The sequence below is a fragment of the Pelodiscus sinensis genome, chromosome 6 (genome assembly GCF_049634645.1).
Source record: "Pelodiscus sinensis isolate JC-2024 chromosome 6, ASM4963464v1, whole genome shotgun sequence".
NCBI classification, from domain to species: Eukaryota; Metazoa; Chordata; order Testudines; family Trionychidae; genus Pelodiscus; species Pelodiscus sinensis.
The window spans coordinates 16,221,217-16,243,242 of record NC_134716.1 but is presented as its reverse complement, the minus strand read 5'-3'; the positions used below and the strand labels follow the sequence as shown (position 1 = coordinate 16,243,242).

The following is a 22,026-nucleotide window of genomic DNA, read 5'->3' as shown; positions in this document are numbered from 1 at the left end:
TGAAGTTTTGAAAGAGGATATGCAAATGTGGGAATTTGTATATATTCTTCTGATCTCACTTTTGAAGGCAGAGCTGCTGTGCCACTGGAGCGGCCCCCCAGCCTCTCTGCATTCTGGGTCCCCCTTATCTGTCCTTTGTTCCAGGGGTGCCAGGTCCACATTGGTTAAGGGTGGGGCTTGAGCCCTTGACCTCTGAAGGCAGGTACCTTATCTGCTGCGCCACTGGAGGAGTCCCCCAACTGCCCTCCATTCTGGGCCCCCTCTTATCTGTCCCACGTCCCAAGGGTGCCAGGTGCATCCATTGCCAAGCTGGTCTTCCCCGGGACAGCCACCATCAGCTTGGTAATGAATGGACCAGGCACCATTGGAACAAAGGAAGGGTAAGGGGGGCTCAGATGTAGGGAGGTTGGGGGTTCCCCCAGTGGATAAGGTACCCGCCTCCGGAGCCAAAGATCAAGGGCCCAAGCCCCATCCCACCCACCATCCGGGGATAGCAAACCCAGGCTCCCGATATCACCCTTGGGACATGGGAAGGATATAAGAGGGGCCCAGAATGTAGGGAGGTTGGAGGGCTCCCTCCAGTGGCACAGTGGATAAGGCACCCATAGCCAGAGGTCAAGGGCTCAAGCCCCGCCCCCCCAGGACAGCTGACCCATGTTCCCAAGGAACAGAGCTGGCACCCTTGAGACACAGGACAGACGGGGGAGGGTAGTATGTACAGAGGTTGGGGGGCTATTTCAGTGACACAGTGGATAAGGTTCCCAGACCCAGAAGTCAAGGGCTCAAGCCTCACTTTTTGAAGAAGAGCAGCTTTTCAAAAAAGGGTGGGGTTTGCCAAAAAAACCACATCCCAACTACTTTCACTTTCAAAAGTGAGATCAGAATATATGCAAATTCCCACAGAATTTGCATAGCCTTTTCCAAAACTTCAGCATAGCCTAGACATAGCCTATGTGGCCAAGATACATGCAGTGGACATACCGTGAAATGACATAAACAAGGTATTTTTTCCCCACAGCTGACTTCTTTGCACAATTGTGTGTGTGTGTGTGTGTGTGTGTGTGTACACACACAGTTTCCACAAGCATCAACCACACTAATGCAGAACCAACGTATGCTGGGGCGATAGTGGGAATGTCCTGTATCACCTAACTATGGAAAAGTATAACTGGAAGGGGCCTCAATAGGACATCAAGTCAAGTACTGTATTATACTGTCATTTAGCGAAGAATAATTTGCTTGGGCATTTTTCTTTCTAAATCCCTCTTTTCATTTGCACTTTATACATCTACTTTGAGAATGTTTAAATAAAAGTTACTGTGCTCTGTAAACTAGTATTTAGACACATTACCAATTTTTTTATATCCATTGGTATTCCATTAATATACTTTTATCAGTCAACTTAAAAATGGCTAATAAGGACTATTCGCTTGATTGAAACTAACAAGACATTCTGAAACGGAGATTCTGGAATTCCCCTTAAAGACTTAGGAAAAACAGCTTATCAGAGGTAATCTTTAGACCTAACACAAAACAAATATATCCCCTAAATAGTAATTGATTTTTTTAATTTATTGATATTGGTGTAATGATACTGTAAGTTCTCTCTCCATTAAATTTGTATACTGGTGGCTATACACGCTATTTTAAACAAACTACATAAAATGATAGTGAAGTTGGTACAAGTACTCATCTTTTCTCATAGATACAGCTAAGCCCAAACAAAGTTTAAATGTTGTTTGTTTTTTTTAAAAAAGGTTATATGAAATGCCATCTCCTCTCAGTCAAAATTTTAGTAGTTAAGTTTTAGGGAGCCCTTTCCACAAACTGTGGCATTCAATACTAACTCTCCTCATCTGATTATCTGCAGCTGTAGTCCAGTTCCTTTAGTAGGATTAATGTTACTCCTATGTTTCTATTTCCTGTCTGAAAGACCAGCTTTGTAAACTAAAAATTAAAATACTTGGTTATTTTTGTAAGTGAAACAGTTTTATTTAGAACAGGAAATGTGATGTGACCGAGCAGCTTAGATTTTAGAATTTTGGAAAAACCCCTCAGTACCAAAATTTAAGAACTGTGAAGAACATTTACAGTATAAAATGTAATTTCTCTATTATATTCAACTGCATAATATAAATCACATCTAGGTGAAGCATTTTGATATGTCAAGGATTTATTTAGCATGACCTGTGGTTTTCGGAATTGGAAGTGGCATGTCTAGACCAATTATGCCACAGACAAGTATGAACAAATCAACATAGATATACAGAGAATGGAGTTGTAGAGGTCCAAACAATTCAGGATGGCAAAGGTTATCGGTTTTCATTTAAAGTACTGTCAAAAGAAACTGGCACAAACTTTTTACTTCTTAAACTGATAAAAATGGCTACTAAAACTAGTAGCAGGCTAAGAAATGTTTAATTTGGGGTCATCTACGGGGCTATTATGCCCTCTATGCGATTTGTTCACTCCTGCACGAAGGTAACTAGACACACGGGTCCAAAAATAAAAGCAGGGAAGGCAGATAGGGCAATGCTAGGAGGTGGCAGAGCCCAGCATCCATTTCGCTAAGGGCCCGCGGCACCTGCTGCTGCTCCTCGTGGCCTTCTCCAGGTCTCCAGACGCTGCTGCTTGTCCTGCAGAGAGCTCCGTGGCTACTTCCGGGATCCAAAAAGCCTGCGGGGCGGCCCTTGACTGAGGGGGCGGCTGCCAGCTGGGCCCGCCTCGGGCACCCAGAGGGGGCCGGGGAGTGACGGGAGGCCCCTCACCCCAGCGGTCTAGCTGTGGGGGGGGCCCCAGGCCGCAGTGGACCCGCGCCAGCCTCTCCCACGTCACAGGGGCGGCGACAGGCTCCTCTTCTCCGGCTGCTGCTCCCCATCCTCCTCCCGCAGCAGCGCGTCCAGCTCCCCGTCCTCCTCCGGCCCGTCCCGCGCGCGGCGGCGCCGCAGCTGCTGCAGGGCCCGGCGGTGCCTCTCCTGCAGCCGCCGCAGCTGGGCCTCGAGCGCCGCTTCCTCCGGCAGCGGCTCCGGGGCGGGGGCGGAGCCCGGGCGGGGCGGGGCGTCGGGCTCCGGGCCGGGCCCCAGCAGCGCCTGGCGGAAGAGGCTGCGGTTCTCCCGGCGCAACCGCCGGTTCTCCAGCCGCAGCCGCGCGACCTCGTCCCGCAGCCGCGCGTTCTGCCGCTCCCGCTCCTCGCGGGCCCGCACCGCCTCGCTGTGGCTGGCGGCCAAGTCCGCGTAGCGCTCCGCCAGCTGCTGCGGCGAGCTGCCCGCCAGGCCCCGCCAGCCGCACGCCGCCTCACCGCCCGCGGCTGCGCCCCGGCCCCTCCGCGCAGAGCCCCCGCCGGGCCCGCAGCTCCAGCGCCGTCCAGCACCGCGCATGCGCCTCATCCGTGCCTGCCCGCGCTCCCGCCTGCCTCTTGGCGCAGCCGCGGAAAAAAGGCGCTTAAAGATGAGGTAGCGTTATGCAAACGAAGGGGCGGGGCTATAGGCGGCGGGGGCGGGGCATGAGGAGCGGGAGCGGCAGAACGCGCGGCTGCGGGAACTGGCTTTGAGCCTGATTTCCCAGGGCCAGATGCGCAGGACGAAGCGCGGGAGCGACCCCTGTTGCTGCTGCAGCCAGAGTTCCTGCCTGCCTGCCTGCCTGCCTCTGCCTGAGAGCTCTATAGCCCCGGTGTCCTGACCTGGGGCCTGGCTCTGGCATAGCTCTAGGCTGGGTCTCTCCCCAGGCTCCTCCTGCCACCCGCCCTCCTGGTGTGTCCCCCAGCCCTGCCTGCCATCCCCAAAGATTAAAACAGCTCGGGGGAGACTGGCAGTGCAGTGGGTCCAGAGCAGGTGCCAAAGGCTCACTCCACACAGCTGCTGATTTACAGGACCTGTCGAAAAAGGCTTTATTTTTGACAGATCCACATCTAGACTGCCATTTTTTCCAAAAAAAAACTGTTTCGAAAAAAAGCTGTGGCCATGTTTATGGTAATGAGGCATGGGTTACTGAAATCCCTGCTTCATTAGCAATTTCAATGTGCCTAATCTACATCTCTCTGTCTACAGAGAGGTGTAGTCTAGACACACCCATAGAAACACAATACTAGAACTGGAAGGGACCTCTAGAGATCACCAAAATCCAGTCCGCTGCCCTCTTGGCAGAACCTAGCATCCTCTAGATCCCGGGTGGGGAGCATCCAGGGGCTGGATGTGGCCCTCAGTGTGCTTGGATCCGGCCCAACCCTCAGTCTCCCTCAGCACAGGGGAGCCTGCCCTATTATCAGTCCCCCTGCTGCTTCCCGTCCCCCCATGGGGCTGAAGCACACAAAATGTACAAGATTTTCTTCTGCTTCTCACTTGTGAGCAGTCACCATCTGATTTTTCTGTGAATACGCAAAAAAGGTTCCTCCCCCCTGGTTTAGATCTTCCATGATAGATTTCTAACCAATGTGCTCTTAAATATCTCCAGTGATGGAGTTTCCACAGCCTCCTAAGGAAATTTATGCCAGTGTTTAACCACCCTGACAGGAAGTTTTTCCTAATGTCTAACTTAAACCTCCCTTGCTGCAATTTAATGCTCCTACTAGTTCCCACACTGCTTTCCCCCACAACCTTTCAGTCTCCCAAATCCCCCCCAGATCCTGCACATTCCTTCCTACACCTTAATCCTTTGTCCAAGCCCAGAGCCTGCACCTAGAACTCAAACTGCCTCCCAGAGCCTTATGAAGGGAATGGTGATGTTCTAGGCACACCAACATTTCTGCAAACCTGCTGCCGGTGCAGGCATCTGTTCAGGTGGGTGCAGCTGTCCACAGGAACTCAATACTGATGTGAAGAGACTAGGAAGCATTTCATTGTTGCCTCACTCTTCACTGTTTATGAAATTCATATCCAGTCATAGAATCATAGGGGTGGAAGAGACCTCAGGAGGTCATTGAGTCCAACTTCCTGACCAAAGAAGGACCAACCCCAATAAATTATCTCAGGCAAAGCTTTGTCAATCTGGGATTTAAAAACCTCTAGGGATGGAGATTCCACCACCTCCCTAGGTAACTCACCCTCTTAGCGAAATAGTTTTTCCTAATATCCAACCTAGACCTCCCACACTGCAACTTCAGATCATTGCCTCTTGTTCTGCCACCCTTGTTCAGTCACCACTGAAAGCAGCCTCTTGCTACTCTCTTTGAAACCCCCCTTCTGAAGGTTCAAAGCTGCTATTAAATTCCCCCCACTTTTCTGTAGGGCTGTGTCTACACTGGGCCACTTATTCCGGAAAATCAGCCGCTTCTCCGGAATAAGCTGCGAGCTGTCTACACTGGCCCTTGAATTTCCGGAAAAGCAACGATGCTCTACTGTACAAAATCAGCCACTATTCCGGAAAAACTATTCTGCTCCCGCTCGGGCATAAGTCCTTATTCTGGAACACTGTTCCGGTAAAGGGCCAGTGTAGACAGCTCAGTAGTCTTTTCCAGAAAAAAGCCCCGATCGCGAAAATCGCGATCGGGGCTCTTTTCCGGAAAAGCGCGTCTACATTGGCCACAGACGCTTTTCCGGAAAAAGGGCTTTTCCGGAAAAGCATCCTGCCAATGTAGACGCTCCTTTTCCGGAAAAACTGAAAACAGAATAATATTCCGTTTTAAGCATTTCTGGAAATTCATGCCAGTGTAGACACAGCCTAGATGTAATAAGCTCAAGTCCCTCAGCCTCTCCTCATAGTCATGTGCTCCAGCCCCCTAGTCATTTTTGTTGCCCTCCGCTGGACTCTCTCCAATGCATATACATCCTTACCGTAATGGGGAGCCCAGATTTGGACACAGTCCTCCAGATATGACCTCATCAGTGCCGAATAAAGGGGAATAATCACTTCCCTACATATGCTGGCAATGCTACTACTAATGCACCCAAATATAACGTTAGCCTTCTTGGCTACGAGGGCACACTGTTAACTCATATTCAGCTTCTTATCCACTGTAATCCCCGAGATCTTTTCTGCTGAACTGCTGCTTAGCCAGTTGGTCCCCAGTCTGTAACAGTGCTTGGGATTCTTTCATCCCAAGTGCAGGACTCTGCATTTGTCCTTGCTAAACCTCATCAGATTTCTTTTGGTCCAGTCCTCCAATTTGTCTAGATTGCTCTCAATCCTATCCTTACCCTCCAGCGTATCTATCTAGCTTAGTATCATCTGCAAACTTACTGTGAGTGCAATCCATCCCCTCCTCCAGGTTACTAGTAAAGATGTTGAACAAAATCATCTCACAGCTGACAAATAGGGCATGCCGCTTGATACCGACTGTCAGCGGTGAATGGTTCTAGTGACATGGTAATGTGTAGCCTATTCTTTTCAATGAGACGAGATGGGTGAGGAACCAACTTTTGTTGGTGAGAGAGAGAAGCTGTCAAGTTTATACAGAGCTCTTCTTCAAATCTGGAGACTCTTGACTAAAAACAAACTGAAACATATTTTAGTGTAAGTTCTTAACACACAGTTAAGGACCATTCAAAGTGAATGGTCAGTTAACCCTTCTTCACTTTAAAAATATGTTTAAATAGCTGAATTCACTCACTATATCATTTGGCTAATGCCATTACAACTGCTCTGAAAATACAAAACACCAAAATGATTCAGCATGCAACCCTTTCTAAAATTCTTACAAAAGTATTCAAGTTGCTGATTGTCATTTCATCACTAGATGTTTAATCCAAATCTCCTGCTCAGGAGTAGTTATTTCCCTGCACTGTCCTCTTGCTCCATGCCAGTCAGGTAAATCCAGCAGGGCTGCATTCATGTAGGGGCTGTCCAGATGTTGTGTAAGTCCTCCCTTCAGAGGAGAGACTTGTAAGGTGTCAAGTGGGAACTGATGCATTACTTTAGCATGTTATGAAAGGGGCATACTGCTTAGTGTGCTGCTTGCTCTCCTTGCACTGGTGTGTCAGCCGTTTTCTCCCTGCACACTTTTCTGCATAACAGATATGCCACAGCTATTTTTTTGTGTGTAGAGAAGAAATATGTCTGCAAAACAAGCTAGTGCATATTGTATAATCTCCTTTTCTTCCTTCCATGCCCCACCATAGCGCTTTCTGGTTTTGCACACTGTGGACTGGAAGCTGAGGGGTGGGTAGTGTACTCACCATTCATTTTCAGAATGCATTGGAGTATACAGACAAGAGGATAATGTCTGTTGTTCTTTACTGAGTGGCCATCAACATGTTTACATGCTGACTACTTGTACAGCCAAAAAACTTATTGTTTACAGGCACTTCTTAATAACAAACAGAGCTGAAGTACATGGTGATATTTATTCTTGCCCAGTTCAGGTTAGTTGCTGTCAAAGATGAGTACAATACAGTGCTCATTTTCCGGATTATTATTTCCTACAAAGTCCTAGAACTGGTATTATTGGGCATATTCTGTTCCTTTTGCCAAGAAGTAGTCAAGCTTGAGAACATGTGACAGTGCAACAGTGTGCTATTGACAATGTCAGGAAAAGCTTCCCACAACCTGCGAGTTATGTGGAAAATACTGTCTACCTGCAGGGGGTAAATGAGGCCTCCAGGAATCCTCACCTTTGTTAGGTTATTTTCTGTGACTTTGCATGGACATACAAATTTATTTTCCCTTCATTTTTGAAAATACAATTATTTTAATAAAGCATGTATATTTTCCTTTATTTTCAAAAAAAACCCAACCTCAAACCCATTACTTCACTTCAAGACCTGAGCAACATTGGGTAAATCTGCTAGTAAGAAAATATTAATCGCAACTCCTTTTATACACGGAGGAACATTGCTGGCACACTGAGGAGAGGCCTGTGATAAGATGATCAATATGCTGATCACATCAGGCTGATGGTCCTTTTTAACTGGTCTTCATATATGATTTTTTTTAAATCAGGAGGGAATTCAAGCATTTTAAATGGATGATTCCTAAAAAGAGTGATGTGTTCATAAAGCTTATGATGGCCCCTTTTCTATCATTGTGCATTAGCTTGAGTGAAAGGAGGTACAGCATATGTATTTTCAGAAGTTCTGCACAATGAATAAGTCATCTGGGAATAATGAGAATGTGATTCTGTTCCCTCTTCACCATGTAAATCTACAGTAACTCTTCGAATGTCGGTGGAATTATACTGCAGTTGGCCTGGTATAAGTGAGATCAGAAGCCAACTCTGAAACTGAAGATCTGCAATATATTGTTGGGAAGGGAAAGAAGGATTGGTAACTGCTTTACTTGTATTATTACCAATCTGCCTTGGGCATTGTGTTTGAGTTATCATCATTCTTTGAAGGCCAGGAGTCTTAAGAAATTGGGAATATTACTGTTGCCTTGTCATCCCTGGAAGAGCTGTAGTTTTGGGAATGACATCAAAGCACCTTGTTTGAAGTAAGAGGGATAAAGCTGGTGATTTGAGAGGTGCCCACCCAGGGCACCATTTTAGATTTTGGAAGTGGGGGCCTACCTGTGCATGCCGTGATGGGGGGGGGGGGAGAGTAAAAGAATGGGGGGTGGACTGAAGATACAGACGTCAGCAATGTTACTGAGCATGCTCAGTACGAGCTAAGCACCAAATACGGGGAGAACCAACCGCATCCCCCCACACATCTTCTCTATCCAGGTGCTACTAAGGCACTGGAAAACTATGTTTTTGGCAGATAACTTAGCAGATAGTTGACAGAAGCACTATATCTAATTCCTATATAAAAGAAAACAAATGAAATAAATATTAGACCTGCTCAGCTCTAATACTAACATATTCTGACATCTTGTAGCAAGTCACATATGGGACATTAGTTAGCCTTAAAATTTTAATATACTTCCTTTGTTACTAACTCTGTGGAGAGAGAGAGAGACCCCATCAAGACCCCTGGGCTCTATTTCAGCTCTGGAAGGGGAATGGGGTCTAGTGAGTTACAATAGGGGACAGATACATTTCAGATCTATATAAGAATATCAGAATGACTACACTGGGTCAGACCAATGGTCCTTCTAGCCCTGTATCCTGTCTTACAACCGTGGCCAATGCCAGGGGCTTCAGAAGGAGTAAACAGAAGAGGCAATCATCATGATCCATTCACTGTCACCTATTTAGTTTTTTTTAAAATCTTCTGCCTATACATTTAATTGGGTCAGCTAAACTTCTTGGCTACATCTAGACTGGCATGATTTTCCGCAAATGCTTTTAAAGGAAAACTTTTCCGTTAAAAGCATTTGCGGAAAATCATGCCAGTCTAGACGTAGCCGAGCAGCATAGTATTTCCGCAAGAAGCACTGATTTCTTACATGAGATCGTCAGTGTTCTTGCAGAAATTCAAGCGGCCAGTGTAGACAGCTGGCAAGTTTTTCAGCAAAAGCAGCTGCTTTTGCAGAAAAACTTGCCAGTCTAGATGCAGCTATCGTGTTATGTTAGTGACGGAATGAACATTTCCTTATTCTGTCTTTCCACATCATTCATTATTTTCTAGCCCTCTACCATACCCCCCACCCTTTAGTCATTTCTTTTCCAAGCTGAAAAATCCCAGTCTTGTTAATCTCCCCTCATATGGAAGCTGTTCCTTAACCCTAATCATTTCTGGTACCCTTTCTGAACCTTTTCCAAATCCAATACATCCTGTTTAGATGTGGTGACCATATCTGCATACAGTATTCAAGATGTGGGCATACAGTGACTTTATATAGAGGGAAAGTGGTATTTTGTATTATTATCTATTGCTTTCCTAATTATTCCAAATATTCCGTAATTTTTATTTTATTTTTTTAGGTTTTTAGACTGTCACTGAACATTGAGCAGGGAAGTATCCACAAGGATTCCAAGATCACTTTCTTGAGTGGTAATAGCTATTTTAGATCCCATCATTTTTGTATCTATAAAATTAGGATTATATTTTTTCTATGTGAATTACTTTGCCCTTTTATCAATACTGAATTCCGTCTGCCCTTGTGTTGCTCAGTCCCTCAGTTTTGTGAGATCCCTTTCTAGCTCTTTGCAGTCGGCTTTGGGTTAGTCACTGTTTACCTCCTTTTCAAGAACATTTAAAAGTTTAACAGCAGTGGTTCATATGCAAATCCCAGCAGCACAAAACTCATTCCTATTCTTTCCCACCTTATCTTTTAGGTGGAGTACCTGGCAATGTTTTCATGATGATCTATCTATCCTTCAATAACTTGAATGCCCTGCCTCCCTCTTTATAACAAACTCCCTGCTCCAAAGGCAAAGCTGCAAGCAGCTCAAACTCTGTTGCATTTAAAAACTGCATCTGAAGTGAAGACATTGGCTTTCAGCAAACCTTAGTTATGAAAACCTGGTGTTCAAACCTCAGGAGGAGGGGCTACTACCTTCTTACCCCCCATAAATGGTACCCTTGGTGCCCACAAGTATTTTTTGTTGGCTGGCTTGCTGATCTTTACCATATATAGCTTCTTGGTCTAAATTGTTTTCTTTTGGTTTTTTAATCTGTTATTTTATTATCTGTACATATTGAAAAGTTTTATAAACTACACACTGAGCTGTTGTTGCTCCTGCTACTACCAATATTCCTTCCAAAGTCCCCACAGAAGATGGTTTATTACCAGCAAATAGATGTGTTAGTTGCTTCCCAGAGTCCTTCTTGATACAGGACAAAATGAATACCACTTTACTGAAATAATTATTAGGGAGTTAAGATTAGGTAATATTGATTGTGTATATTTATTCCTTTGATATGGACAACAATATTAGAAGTCATCAAACACTAGCTTTGCTGTTTGATGACACCATTTAATCCTAGCTCTGTGTGGCCATAAGAAGAATTAAGACATATATAAAGAAAGCATGACTTCCCCACTTTAATTAGGATTAATGTTGCAGTAATATTCTGCCTCATAATACCATGGCTCAGAATGGGGAAACAAGCTGTAGAACAGAAAATAGTAGAGGGAAAGAGGAAACAGTTCATTAAATATCATCAGCCAAATAGAAAGTAGATAATTTTCTGCAAAAGGAGAGTCTCTGTCATAGAGGCAAATCACTTTAGGGACACTGTTAAGTTTAACACTTTAATATATATTCTTACTTTGTTGATAACTCTGCGAGGGGAGGAGGGGAGACCCTATCAGAACTCCTAGGGTATGTCTACACTACAAAGTTAATTCGAACTAACAGACGTTAGTTCGAATTAACTTTGATAGGCGCTACACTAGCGCTCCGCTAGTTCGAACTTAATTCGAACTAGTGGAGCGCTTAGTTCGAACTAGGTAAACCTCATTTTACGAGGACTAAGCCTAGTTCGAACTTACTAGTTCGAATTAAGGGGTGTGTAGCCCCTTAATTCGAACTAGTGGGAGGCTAGCCCTCCCCAGCTTTCCCTGGCGGCCACTCTGGCCAACACCAGGGAAACTCTATTGCCCCATACAGGGCCAAACCAAAGGTCCATCTAGCCCAGTAGCCTAACTTCTGACAGTAGCCAATGCCAGGTGCTTCAGAGGGAATGAACATAATAGAAAATTATCAAGGGATCCATCCCACCACCAGTTCCCAGCTTCTGGCAAACAGAAATGAGAGACATGAAGAGCATGTTGATAGATCTCTGCCCACACTGGCCAATAGCCACTTAGGAATCTATTCTCCGTGAGTTTATCTAAATCTTTTTTTAACCCTGATATTGCATTGGCCTTCATCACATCCTCTGGCAAAGAGTTCCATAGGTTGACTATGAAGCAATACTTTCTTTTAAATCTACTGCCTATTAATTTAATTGAGTGGCTTCTAATTCTTGTGTTATTTGAAGGAGTATATAACACATCCATATTCAATATTTCCATTCTATTCGTGCTTTTATGCATCTGTCATATCTTCCCCTTAATCATTTCTTTTCTAATCTGAAAAGTCCCAGGTTTATTAATCTCTCTTCATATAGAATGTGTTCAGTATTACTAATAATTTCGGTTGCATTTCTCTGTACCTTTCCCAAATCCAATATATCTTTTTTTGGGACGGAATGGTCAAATCTTCACATATTAATATGTGGGCATACTATAGATTTATATAGAGGCAAGATGATATTTTGTATCTTCCTACCTATCCTTTCACACAAGTCCCAATATTCTGTTAGGTTTTTTGATTGCCATTAGACATGGAGCAGATATTTTCAGACAACTCTCCACTGTGACTTCAAGATCAGCTAATTTAGACCCCATCATTGTGTATGTATATGTGGGAATATATTTTGTCATGTACATTGCTTTGCATTTATCAATATTGTATTCCATCTGTCATTGTGATGCTCACCCACCCAGTTTTATGAAATATCTTTGTAACTCTTTGTAGTTTGCTTGGGACTTAACTACAGTAAAACTCCAATAGTCCGGCATCAAAATGGCAAGAGCCTAGTGAGTGAGCTTCAGCAAAAAATGAGTCACAAGGTAACAGCGGCAGCAGCTGAACTGAGCAAAAAGGGTAAAAAAGGCTTAAAAAACCTAAAATATTACAGTATACTATATACAGTATGTACAATAAAAAGGGTTAAGAACACTTTATATACAGTATATAATGTATACAGTATATATACAACCATCTTATAATACCTCCTGATAGTCCGGCATATCTGATAATCCGGCACCACCTAGGTCCCATAGGTTCCGGATTATTGGAAGTCTATTGTATCTTGAATACATTTTGTATCATCTGCACATTTTGCCAACTCATTGTTAATTCTTTTTCCTAGATAATTTATGAATGTGTTGAACTGTACTGTCCCAGAACAGGCTCCTGGGAGATAACACTATTTACTTCTCTGCATTCTCACCAGTTATTCCCACCCTTTGTTTCCTATCTTTTAACTGCAGTGTCTGACCATGTTTTCTAGATCATCTAATGATCTTTAATTTACTTTAATGACAAACCTTTTGTTATCTTATTCACCCTGCTTCTCGTCAAAAACAAACTTCCTTCCCTAAGGGCTTTGCTGCTCCGGCCTCTGAATTTATCACATATAATACTTTAGGCTGTGTTGCAATTAAGAGCTCTGGCTGGGACTGGTAGACCCCTGGTCCAATTTCAGAGGTGGAGAACTAGAATCCCTCCTTATTTCCCCCCAATGAGTTGCGTTAAAATGAGTTTCAAATGTTCTCCTATTGCATGATTAGCAATTTTGTCAAGTAGCAACAATGGAACAGAGTAGCAAATAGAAGGAAAGTGAACAGCTTTGCCCTTGTTACGCAGAATGGCCACAATCCTTATTTCAGATAAATACATTTTTAATTTTAACAGTGTGTGTTATTCAGCGTTGCATTGTTCTGGATCTACACTAATTTTGAAACAATATCTGCTTACAGCATACGGAAGCTGAGAGAGAAGGGACATTTCTGTGGCAGCAGGAACTCAAGTGTCTCCTTTAGGGTACGTCTATGCAGCAGGGCAAAAGACGAATTCATATATGCAACTTCAGCTACATCAATTGCATAGCTGAAGTAGAAATAGCTTAATTCGGCTTTTGGCGCTATCTACACAGCAGGAAGTGGAAAGAAGAAAACTCTTCATTCAACTTCCCTTACTCCATGTGAAATAACTTAAAAAACAACAGATAGTCTTCCAGCACCTTAAAGACTATCAAAACATGTAGAAGGTATTATGAGCTTTTGTGGGCACAACCCACTTCTTCAGATGAAACCCACTTCATTCATCTGAAGAAGTGGGCTGTGCCCGCAAAAGCTCATGATACCACCTACAGATTTTGTTAGTCTTTAAGGTGCTGTTAGACTAGTTGTTTTTTAAGTTTTTTTCTGTTACAGACTAACACGGCTACCTCTCTGAAGCTTTTCCTCGTGAAATGACCGTTACAAGGTAAGTAGTCCTTCATCTCAACATTATTTTGAAATAATGGCTTGCTGTGTAGATGCACATTTTGTTATTTCAAAATAACGTCAGTTAGTCCGAAATAACACTGCTGTGTAGATGCACCCATTCTGACCAGCTGTTACATATTAGAAATGCATAGGTATAACTGTGATACTAGTCCAACCTCTGTGGAATATGCTTCCTGTTTGTTTTTGACACAATGGTTTAACACAAGAGTCCACTAGATTAAAGATTCTTTTATAGAAAGAAAGAGGCAATGTTCAGAGTTTAAATAAGGAGCTCCCTTTCTTTTCAAAGATGTTACTTTATCTTCTATCCTTTCTGGCTGTGAACTTTGTTTTCTTAAGTGCTGTTATAATGGTGGTCATTGTGATGCAATAGAGTGTTAGGTAACTAATTTCCAGATAATCTATTTACTGAATCATTAGGCCCCAGGCCTGGAATCCTTTACCTACAAGAGAGTAGGATTTGCAAGATTATTCCCTGAATAGCCCACAGCTGTCCTATTGGTACTGCAAGCACCTGTATCAAAAAGGGACAGGTTGGACATAGTAGTATCCTTTTCTCTCTAAGCAGTGAATAATAGGCTGTTTGTATACAATTTAACAAGTGAAAAGTTTCAAACATTCTTTCAGAAGCAATCACACTCATCAAGATCATGGTTTGCATTGATAATTGCCAAGTTCCAAGAAGTCCAGACTAAGTTTATACTTAGTCCGGTAAATCACGCATTAAAGTGAATGAGAAAACAGGGAAAAGCCATCAGCCAAATTCCAATGCACAAAAAATGCTACAAAATTAGAATAATGCATAATTTACACAGGTGTAAATTATTCCTGTGGGAGGTTTGCAAAAGCATTAAACTCCTATTGACTCCAAGTGGAAGTTCAGTACCTGATTAGTGACTGCATTTGAAAGTCTACACAATTAAAAAAGCATGTGTGGGTGCTACATATACAACCACAGATTGGCATAGCTTCCTCCTTTGTAGGGTTACAGGTAGGGCAATAACATAGAACATGCAGCTCTCTGTTTGTAAACCCAGTTGCCCCATTTCTCATCTGATTAATTTTTGTTTCTTTTTATCAAAATGGAGAACCCAAACAGGATCAGAGCCCAGGGCTGCTGGGAGCTGCACTAAGATAAATGATAGTTCCTGCCCTTAAGAGCTTACAGTGTTGGCATGGCAGGCCCCTTTGGCTCTACTATGTCCATAAAGTCACTCTGAGATCCTGGGGTTAATAACCACTGGTGCAGTTTATTCACAGATTTTTTTCCTACCACCATATAAAGTGACCCTTCACTACCTTCAGGCGGGAGGATACCTCCCTACTTCTACTCCCTCCCTGCCTTTTTACTTTTCTTTCTGCCTCCCCAGCTTCTGTCCCCTGAGGTTTTTTATGCAGCTCCAGGCTAATTAGGCAGCAGCTGTCTCTGCTTACCCAATTAGGGTCAAGTTTTCTCCTGCCAGCTCTAATTTATTTGCTTAAATGCGAGCTGGTGTGACAGAGGACTGAATCAGCAACCGTTTGCTCAGCACCCTGTCATACACAGATAGGTGTATTTTTATAACCGAACAATAAAAGAATAAGGAGCATAAATGCCTTGGTCTACAAAATTGAAAACTATTTCTGCTGCCACCAATGTTAATGGCAAAACTCCCATGATTATGCCTTTGATGCCTGGACTGGAGTTTTCTTGGAGTCTTTGTTTGCTGTATTATTTTTTCACCTACAGTAAAACAAGTGTTGTCAATGTTTTTCATGGCATACATCACATCTTAAAAAAAAGTCTTTTCTAAGTAATTTCTAGGTCATTTCCCCAACATTTGCAGTTGTCCACCTCTCTCATCTGTGATTATATTACATCCCTATGGCAATGAGAGTAATTATGTTCATGGAAAATTAATATCAGAAAAGGACATAAGGTTTTCATTTCTTTGATTGTGATAAGGAAGCTGAAAAAAGGAGAACATGTGGCAAGTCAAGTCTCTGTGGACCATCAGCAATATTCCATTGAACACAAAGGATTTGTAGATCACAATTTGAAAACCTCTTCAGGAGAAAGTTGTGTGCTTAAGAATAAGAACAGTGGAAATGCAGATTCTGAGCTAGCTTTTTCTCTCCATCCTCCATTTCTCACATTCTCACCCTTTCCCTCCCCATAACTCAGAATGAAAACAATTAAGAAGATGTGGTCATTTTCTAATATATTAACCAGCTGGCGCAAGAAACACCAATTATTCTTCACCCGACTTGTCAATTTATAGAAATAGAACAAATCAACCCCATAACCATCATGATAGTATAATAAACTATAAAGGTGTACATAAAATTTTCTCTAAAGTTAATAGTAACTATTTTACTGAAGTCTAGGATATTGTTTACTTCATAAACATCTTCAAAATCTAAATGTTTTATAATGTCCTGCCATGGAAATCTATATTTTATTGTTGTTGAAAAAAATGGATAAATAACAAAGGCTCTAATGCACAGAAAAGCAAGAAACATTGGGATGGGACTGGAGAGGACTTTATAAACTTTCAGAATTTTTAAAAGCTTTAGGAGCCTGATCCGAATAGGAAGCTGGTCTGGCTCTTAACATTAGGTGAAATGAAAAGTTTTTCAAGAGGAATGGAATGTTAGCTCTTTCCTGGTTTTCTCCATTTCTAAACAAAACTTCAGTCATAAATGTTGTAAGTTTCTGAATTCCGTAACTAAAGCAGTGCTATATGATGTAACTCTCAGATTACTACTTAGATCATTTTCATGAATATTTTTGTTCCTGGTTTATAATATGGGTATGTACAATTAAGTTAAAACTTGTACCTGTATCCCATGAAATAAAGATACCTCAAAATACTTAATTTTGTAAAATCAGGAATTTAAAGACTACAATAAGAATGGCTTAAATTTTTTTTAAAATAATGCCTATATTCATGAGTGGAATTTAAATCCAACAGTAATGATCTGTTTTCTACATTCTGTCTACCTACTGTGGACTAGATCCTCAGCTGATGTAAATCAGCATAACTCACTTGTTCTGCCCCGATGTATTATGTCTGTATAGTTTATTACCCCTATAGTATATTAAATCTGTATTACATCTTCATAGCACGTAAACATCTTTAACATCATGGAAGAACGGGAAGTTGTATAATCTGAAAAATTTCAAATAATAGGATAACTTTGAAAGCTTTGACCCTACATTCTTTGCTTATGACAAAACATCCAGTGAAGTCAATGAATTTTTTTTCTAGAGCACTGATTGCGGGATAAAGCCCAAATGGGCTAGGTTTGGAATGCTTTTAATTTAACAACTCTCTTTTCAAACAGGTTTGATTTTTGCCTCTGGTACATTTTAGGATTTCTTCATCACAATTTAAATTATTCTACTTTGTTGTGAATTATCAGAGATCCATCTACAAAGAAAAGAAATACATACCTTACATCTACCAGTAGAATTGAAATTGGTATTAAAAGCCTGCACCTGTTCCTTTCATTAGGGATTACTTCATTAGATATGATAACGGTTGTGAGATTGCCAAATCTTTTGACCATATTTTTTTTTCAAGGCTACAGTCCTCTGATAACCTCTCATCTTTAAATGGCAAATTTAATGGGAAATTACCCTTTTATTGTGTGTACTGCTTTACCAGCTCTCAGAGAATTTCTTCTGCAAAGGATCTTGAATGCTGTTAAACCCTATTTATGACTTTAATAGCTTTGCATTAATGAAAAAAATCAGATACCCTTTATGTACCCACCTCAGGGGTTCAACTAGATGTTCTATTGATGTGAAATAGAGCCAGATTGATTTCTGCTAAAGATGAGAAAGTAGTAAAAAACCCAAACTGCCAGTGGATAATAAAATGACTCGTTTTATCACAAATATTCACTGCAAACTTTATCAACACAATCCCTCAAATGTACGTCCAATGCTGAATATCGCCCAAGCTATATACAGATGACAAAAAAAGTCTATAAAAGAACTCATAAACATATTGATGAGTTTCATAAAATGTTCAAATTAGAGATAGTGGCTCTCAAAACATCCACCTGTCTGAATGGCTCATTTAATTCAAGTGGTTCGGTAGACTCAATCACCTGAAATATCCATTGTACAAAATAGTATGTCTCAGTCACTAACAGCTAGGCAGAGTGGGTGGCTGTTAACTAGTCACAAAATATTTTTTCTTAAATTAGGGGATCTGTTTTCCTCTTACATAATACCCAAAGACCTTGCCATAATGAACATGGCAGAAACTTGGTGTACTGACATAAAACAGTGGGTATTGTAATACTTGGTTGCAAATTATCCAGGAAAGAATGAGGAGGCCAAAGAGGTTGGGGGAGCATCAAGATTCCATAGACTCCATCGAGATAAAAATTCTGATTGAAGAGTCCCATACAGCTGAATCTGAATATACAGCCCAAACTGTAAGAATGTAAATATATTAGTAGGCATGTACTATGTATCTCAAGATCAAGAAAAGGAAATCATGAGAGCTGAGAGAAATTGAAAGAACTAGCAAAGAGACAGCAAAATCTAACAAGCTGGAGATAATGGTAGACTTCAGTTATTTGTATATAACTTAATCAAAAGGCACAATGGGTCAGCGCTTAGGGAAACAATTTCTTGACAATTTAAGTATTGTTTCTTGAAGCAGTTAATTCTAGAGAACATAAGAAGAGGGGCTATTCTCAATATAGTCTCAAGTAACAGATAGGAGCTAGTTCAAAAAGTTTCAGTAGCTGAACCACTATTGGGTGGCTACAGTGCTGCAGCTGTAGTGTTATAGTGTAGAAGCTCCCTACGCTGACAGAAGGGAATTTTCCATCAATGTATGTAGGGGTACTGTGACAAAGCTCCTACGAAAATTTAGAGAGTCCTGCACTTCCTGGCAGATTTCCTTGCCTCAGAGGCTCACTGCAACCTACAGTTTTAGGCACCATGCCCAGGGCTTTAATTTGCTGTTTGCAAATTTTGCCTCTGCCCCCAGTTTCACATGACTCCCCCATCTTTGCAGATCTAGTGTTTAACTTAGCTACATTTCTACTAGCCCGGAGGACACCATCTTAAATTCTCATATGAGCTTGTGGACCATGGATCTTGATGCATCACCCCATACTACACTGCCTGTGGATACCGAGGGTCCAGCAGAGACAAATGAACTTTCTAACAGCAGAGAAACTTGCTAGTGAAGAAGAGGATGCTGGAGAACTGGTTGAGGGAGAGTGCTGGTGTTTTGGGGCAGCAACTAAAAGGAGATATGCTAGAATAGTTAACTATGAGAAATCAAAAGGAATGGCAAACTTCTTTGTTTCAGGGATTTGACTAAGCAGCTGAAATTCTGTACAAATTTTTGTAAACATTTCTATAATGTTCTACAGAAGACTATCAAGAAACAGTGTCAGATCCTTCTTCCTCCCCTCCACACTCCCCAAAAATCATATTCTGGATCTATCCATGGGCCAGAGGTAACATTGTGTTTGGTGGAAGCTGAAACCTCTGTGGGATACAGATATACATGCAGTTAAGATGGATGCTGTTAGAAATATTTCTTGGGTTCATCAAATTGTATCATCTCTATGCAGGAAACCAATCAGGCTTGAAAACCATATTGGTAAAGATTTGACCTAACATGTCAGTAAATTCATTCAAAATATCCAACATAAATATCGCAAGCAAAATAAAAAATCTCTTGCAGACTCCATATTTCAGGCTTTATAGAGATGCAGATTGACTACAGCATGATGTTTAGACCTGAATTCCTAGCTCAAGCACCTTAAGTACAGATATGAATTGTAATTCTTAAAGGTTATATGTTTTATATTAAGCAAGAGACTGGTAGCATAAAAACAGTCCCCTTTGATCTCACCTTCAAGAGAAATCATTTTTTAAGCTCTAGCAGCCTGCCCATTTGTTTTCAACTGAATTTTCATGAATATTGAAATATGAATACTTAATCTAGTTTGCTTTTAGTCCATAAGGGTATGTCTACACTATAGTGCTAATTCGAACTAACGTAGTTCGAATTAGTTAATTCAAACTAAGCTAATTCGAACTAACGCATCAAGACTAAAAAACTAGTTCGAATTAGCGTTTTGCTAATTCGAACTAGCATGTCCACATTAAGTGGACCCTGAACCGGGGTTAAGGATGGCCGGAAGCAGTGCTGGCAGGGCATCAGATGAGGACTTAGAGCGTGGAGCTGCTGCCTCAGTCTAGCCGAGGGCTGTGCTTAAAGGGACCCGACCCCCACCCCGGACAGACAGTTCTCAGGGGTGCCCCGCTTGCAAAGCAGTCCTGGCTTGGAGTGCCCTGAGTGCACATCACAGCACTCGGCCATCAGACTGGCTGCACTTGCCGCAGGCTGCCATCTGGGGAGAGGGGACAATTGGGGGGCTGCAGGAGAGCTTCCACCCCCAGAAGCCCGCAGAGCTAGCCCAGTCCTCCCCATCGGGGGCTCGTACCCCATTCCTCCCTCACCTCCTTCCACTTACCCTTCCCTAGCCCCCCTTCCTGATGTACAAAATAAAGAAAACGTGTGGTCAAAAATAGAATCTCTCTTTATTGAACAAAACTCGGGGAGACTTGGAAAAGGAGGTGGGAGAGGGGAGGGCAACTAAAATGATCAGAGGTTTGGAAGAGGTCCCATATGAAGAGAGGCTAAAGAGACTGGGAATTTTCAGTTTAGAAAAGAGGAGACTGAGGGGGGATAGGACAGAGGTCTATAAAAGCATGAGTGGGGTGGAGAGGGTGCATCAAGAAAAGTTCTTCATTAGTTCCCATAATAGAAGGACTAGAGGACACCAAAGGAAAGGAATGGATAGCAGGCTTCAAACTAGTAACAGAAAGTTGTTCTTCACAAAGCAAAGAGTCAACCTGTGGAACTCCTTGCTGCAGGAGGCTCTGAAGGCTAGAACTAGAACAGAGTTTAAAGAGAAGTGAGATAAAGTGATGGAGGTTGGGTCCATGGAGTGGTATTAGCCAGGGGGTAGGAGTGGTGTCCCTGCCTAAATTTTGTGGAAGGCTGGAGAGGGATGGCACGAGACAAATGGCTTGGTCACTGTCTTCGGTCCATCCCCTCCAGGGTTCCTAGGGTTGGCCACTGTCGACAGACAGGCTACTGGGCTAGATGGACTTTTGGTCTGACACAGTATGGCCATTGTAAGCTCAGAGCTCAGGGTCGGGGGTCTCAGTGGACCACCTTGATTTTCATGCACACCTGCTCCTGGGTGGCCAGGCTGGCAGCTAGCCTGCCCTAGATGGCCACTTTCCTGTGCCTAGTGCGGAGGTTGTGGACGAGGTCCACGATGTCCGCACTAGACCAGGCGGGTGCCCGCCTCTTGCGGTCCCGGGCAAGCTCCTGGGAGCTGCCAGCCTGGTCCTGGGAAGAGGGGGAGGGCTGGGGGGCATCGGGTGGCTGGCTCGAGCCGTGACAGGTGCAGGGTCTGCTGGCTGGGTGCTGGCAGGCTTGCACCTGGCACGGGCACCATAGCCAGCCTGTGCCCCTTTAAGGGTCCCGGGGCTGGGAGGGGGGCAATAGAGTTTCCCTGGTGTTGGCCAGAGTGGCCACCAGGGAAACCTGGGGAGGGCTAGCCTCCCACTAGTTTGAATTAAGGGGCTGCACACCCCTTAATTCAAATTAGTAAGTCCGAACTAGGCTTAGTCCTCGTAGAATGAGGTTTATCTAGTTCGAACTAAGCTCTCCGCTAGTTTGAATTAAGTTCGAACTAGTGGAGCACTAGTGTAGCGCCTATCAAAGTTAATTCGAACTAACGTCTGTTAGTTCGAATTCACTTTGTAGTATAGACATACCCTAGCTTATTTCAGAATGATCTTACATTGGATCTAGCCCCTTATTACTGATGACCAATGCTACCTTTCAGGTCTTTTAATTAATTTAGATTAATTTAAGGTAGAGCTATGTAAACTCTCAGAGGGCATGTCTACACTAGGAAATTATTTCAAAATAACTTATTTCTAAATAATAACTCCAAAATAACTATTTCAAAATAGCATGTTCACACTCCAGGGAAGCCTCAAAATTAGTCTGAGGCAAGGTCCCTTAATGTGGATGCACTACCATAACTTAAAGCCCTGGGAAGCTCTGGGGAGTAGTTATTTTGAAATTGCTGTAGTGTGGACATTTCACTGCTACTATTTTTAAATAATTACTCTCCAGAGTCATTCAAATTTATTTCAAAATA

General features: G+C 42.7%; 1 protein-coding gene across 1 annotated transcript; it reads right to left on the bottom strand.

Annotated features, from left to right (window-relative positions):
* Positions 1 to 1,967: 1,967 nt before the first annotated feature.
* On the bottom strand, positions 1,968 to 3,426 carry TUSC1 (tumor suppressor candidate 1). The gene has a single exon (XM_075931467.1). The coding sequence runs from the start codon at positions 3,384 to 3,386 to the stop codon at positions 2,832 to 2,834; it is 555 nt and encodes a 184-aa protein (XP_075787582.1). The 5' UTR covers positions 3,387 to 3,426; the 3' UTR covers positions 1,968 to 2,831.
* Between the last annotated feature and the right edge of the window lie 18,600 nt (positions 3,427 to 22,026).

Excerpts from the sequence above, each read along its gene's own strand:
- TUSC1 (XM_075931467.1), bottom strand. The coding sequence starts at position 3,386 with ATGAGGCGCATGCGCGGTGCTGGACGGCGCTGGAGCTGCGGGCCCGGC.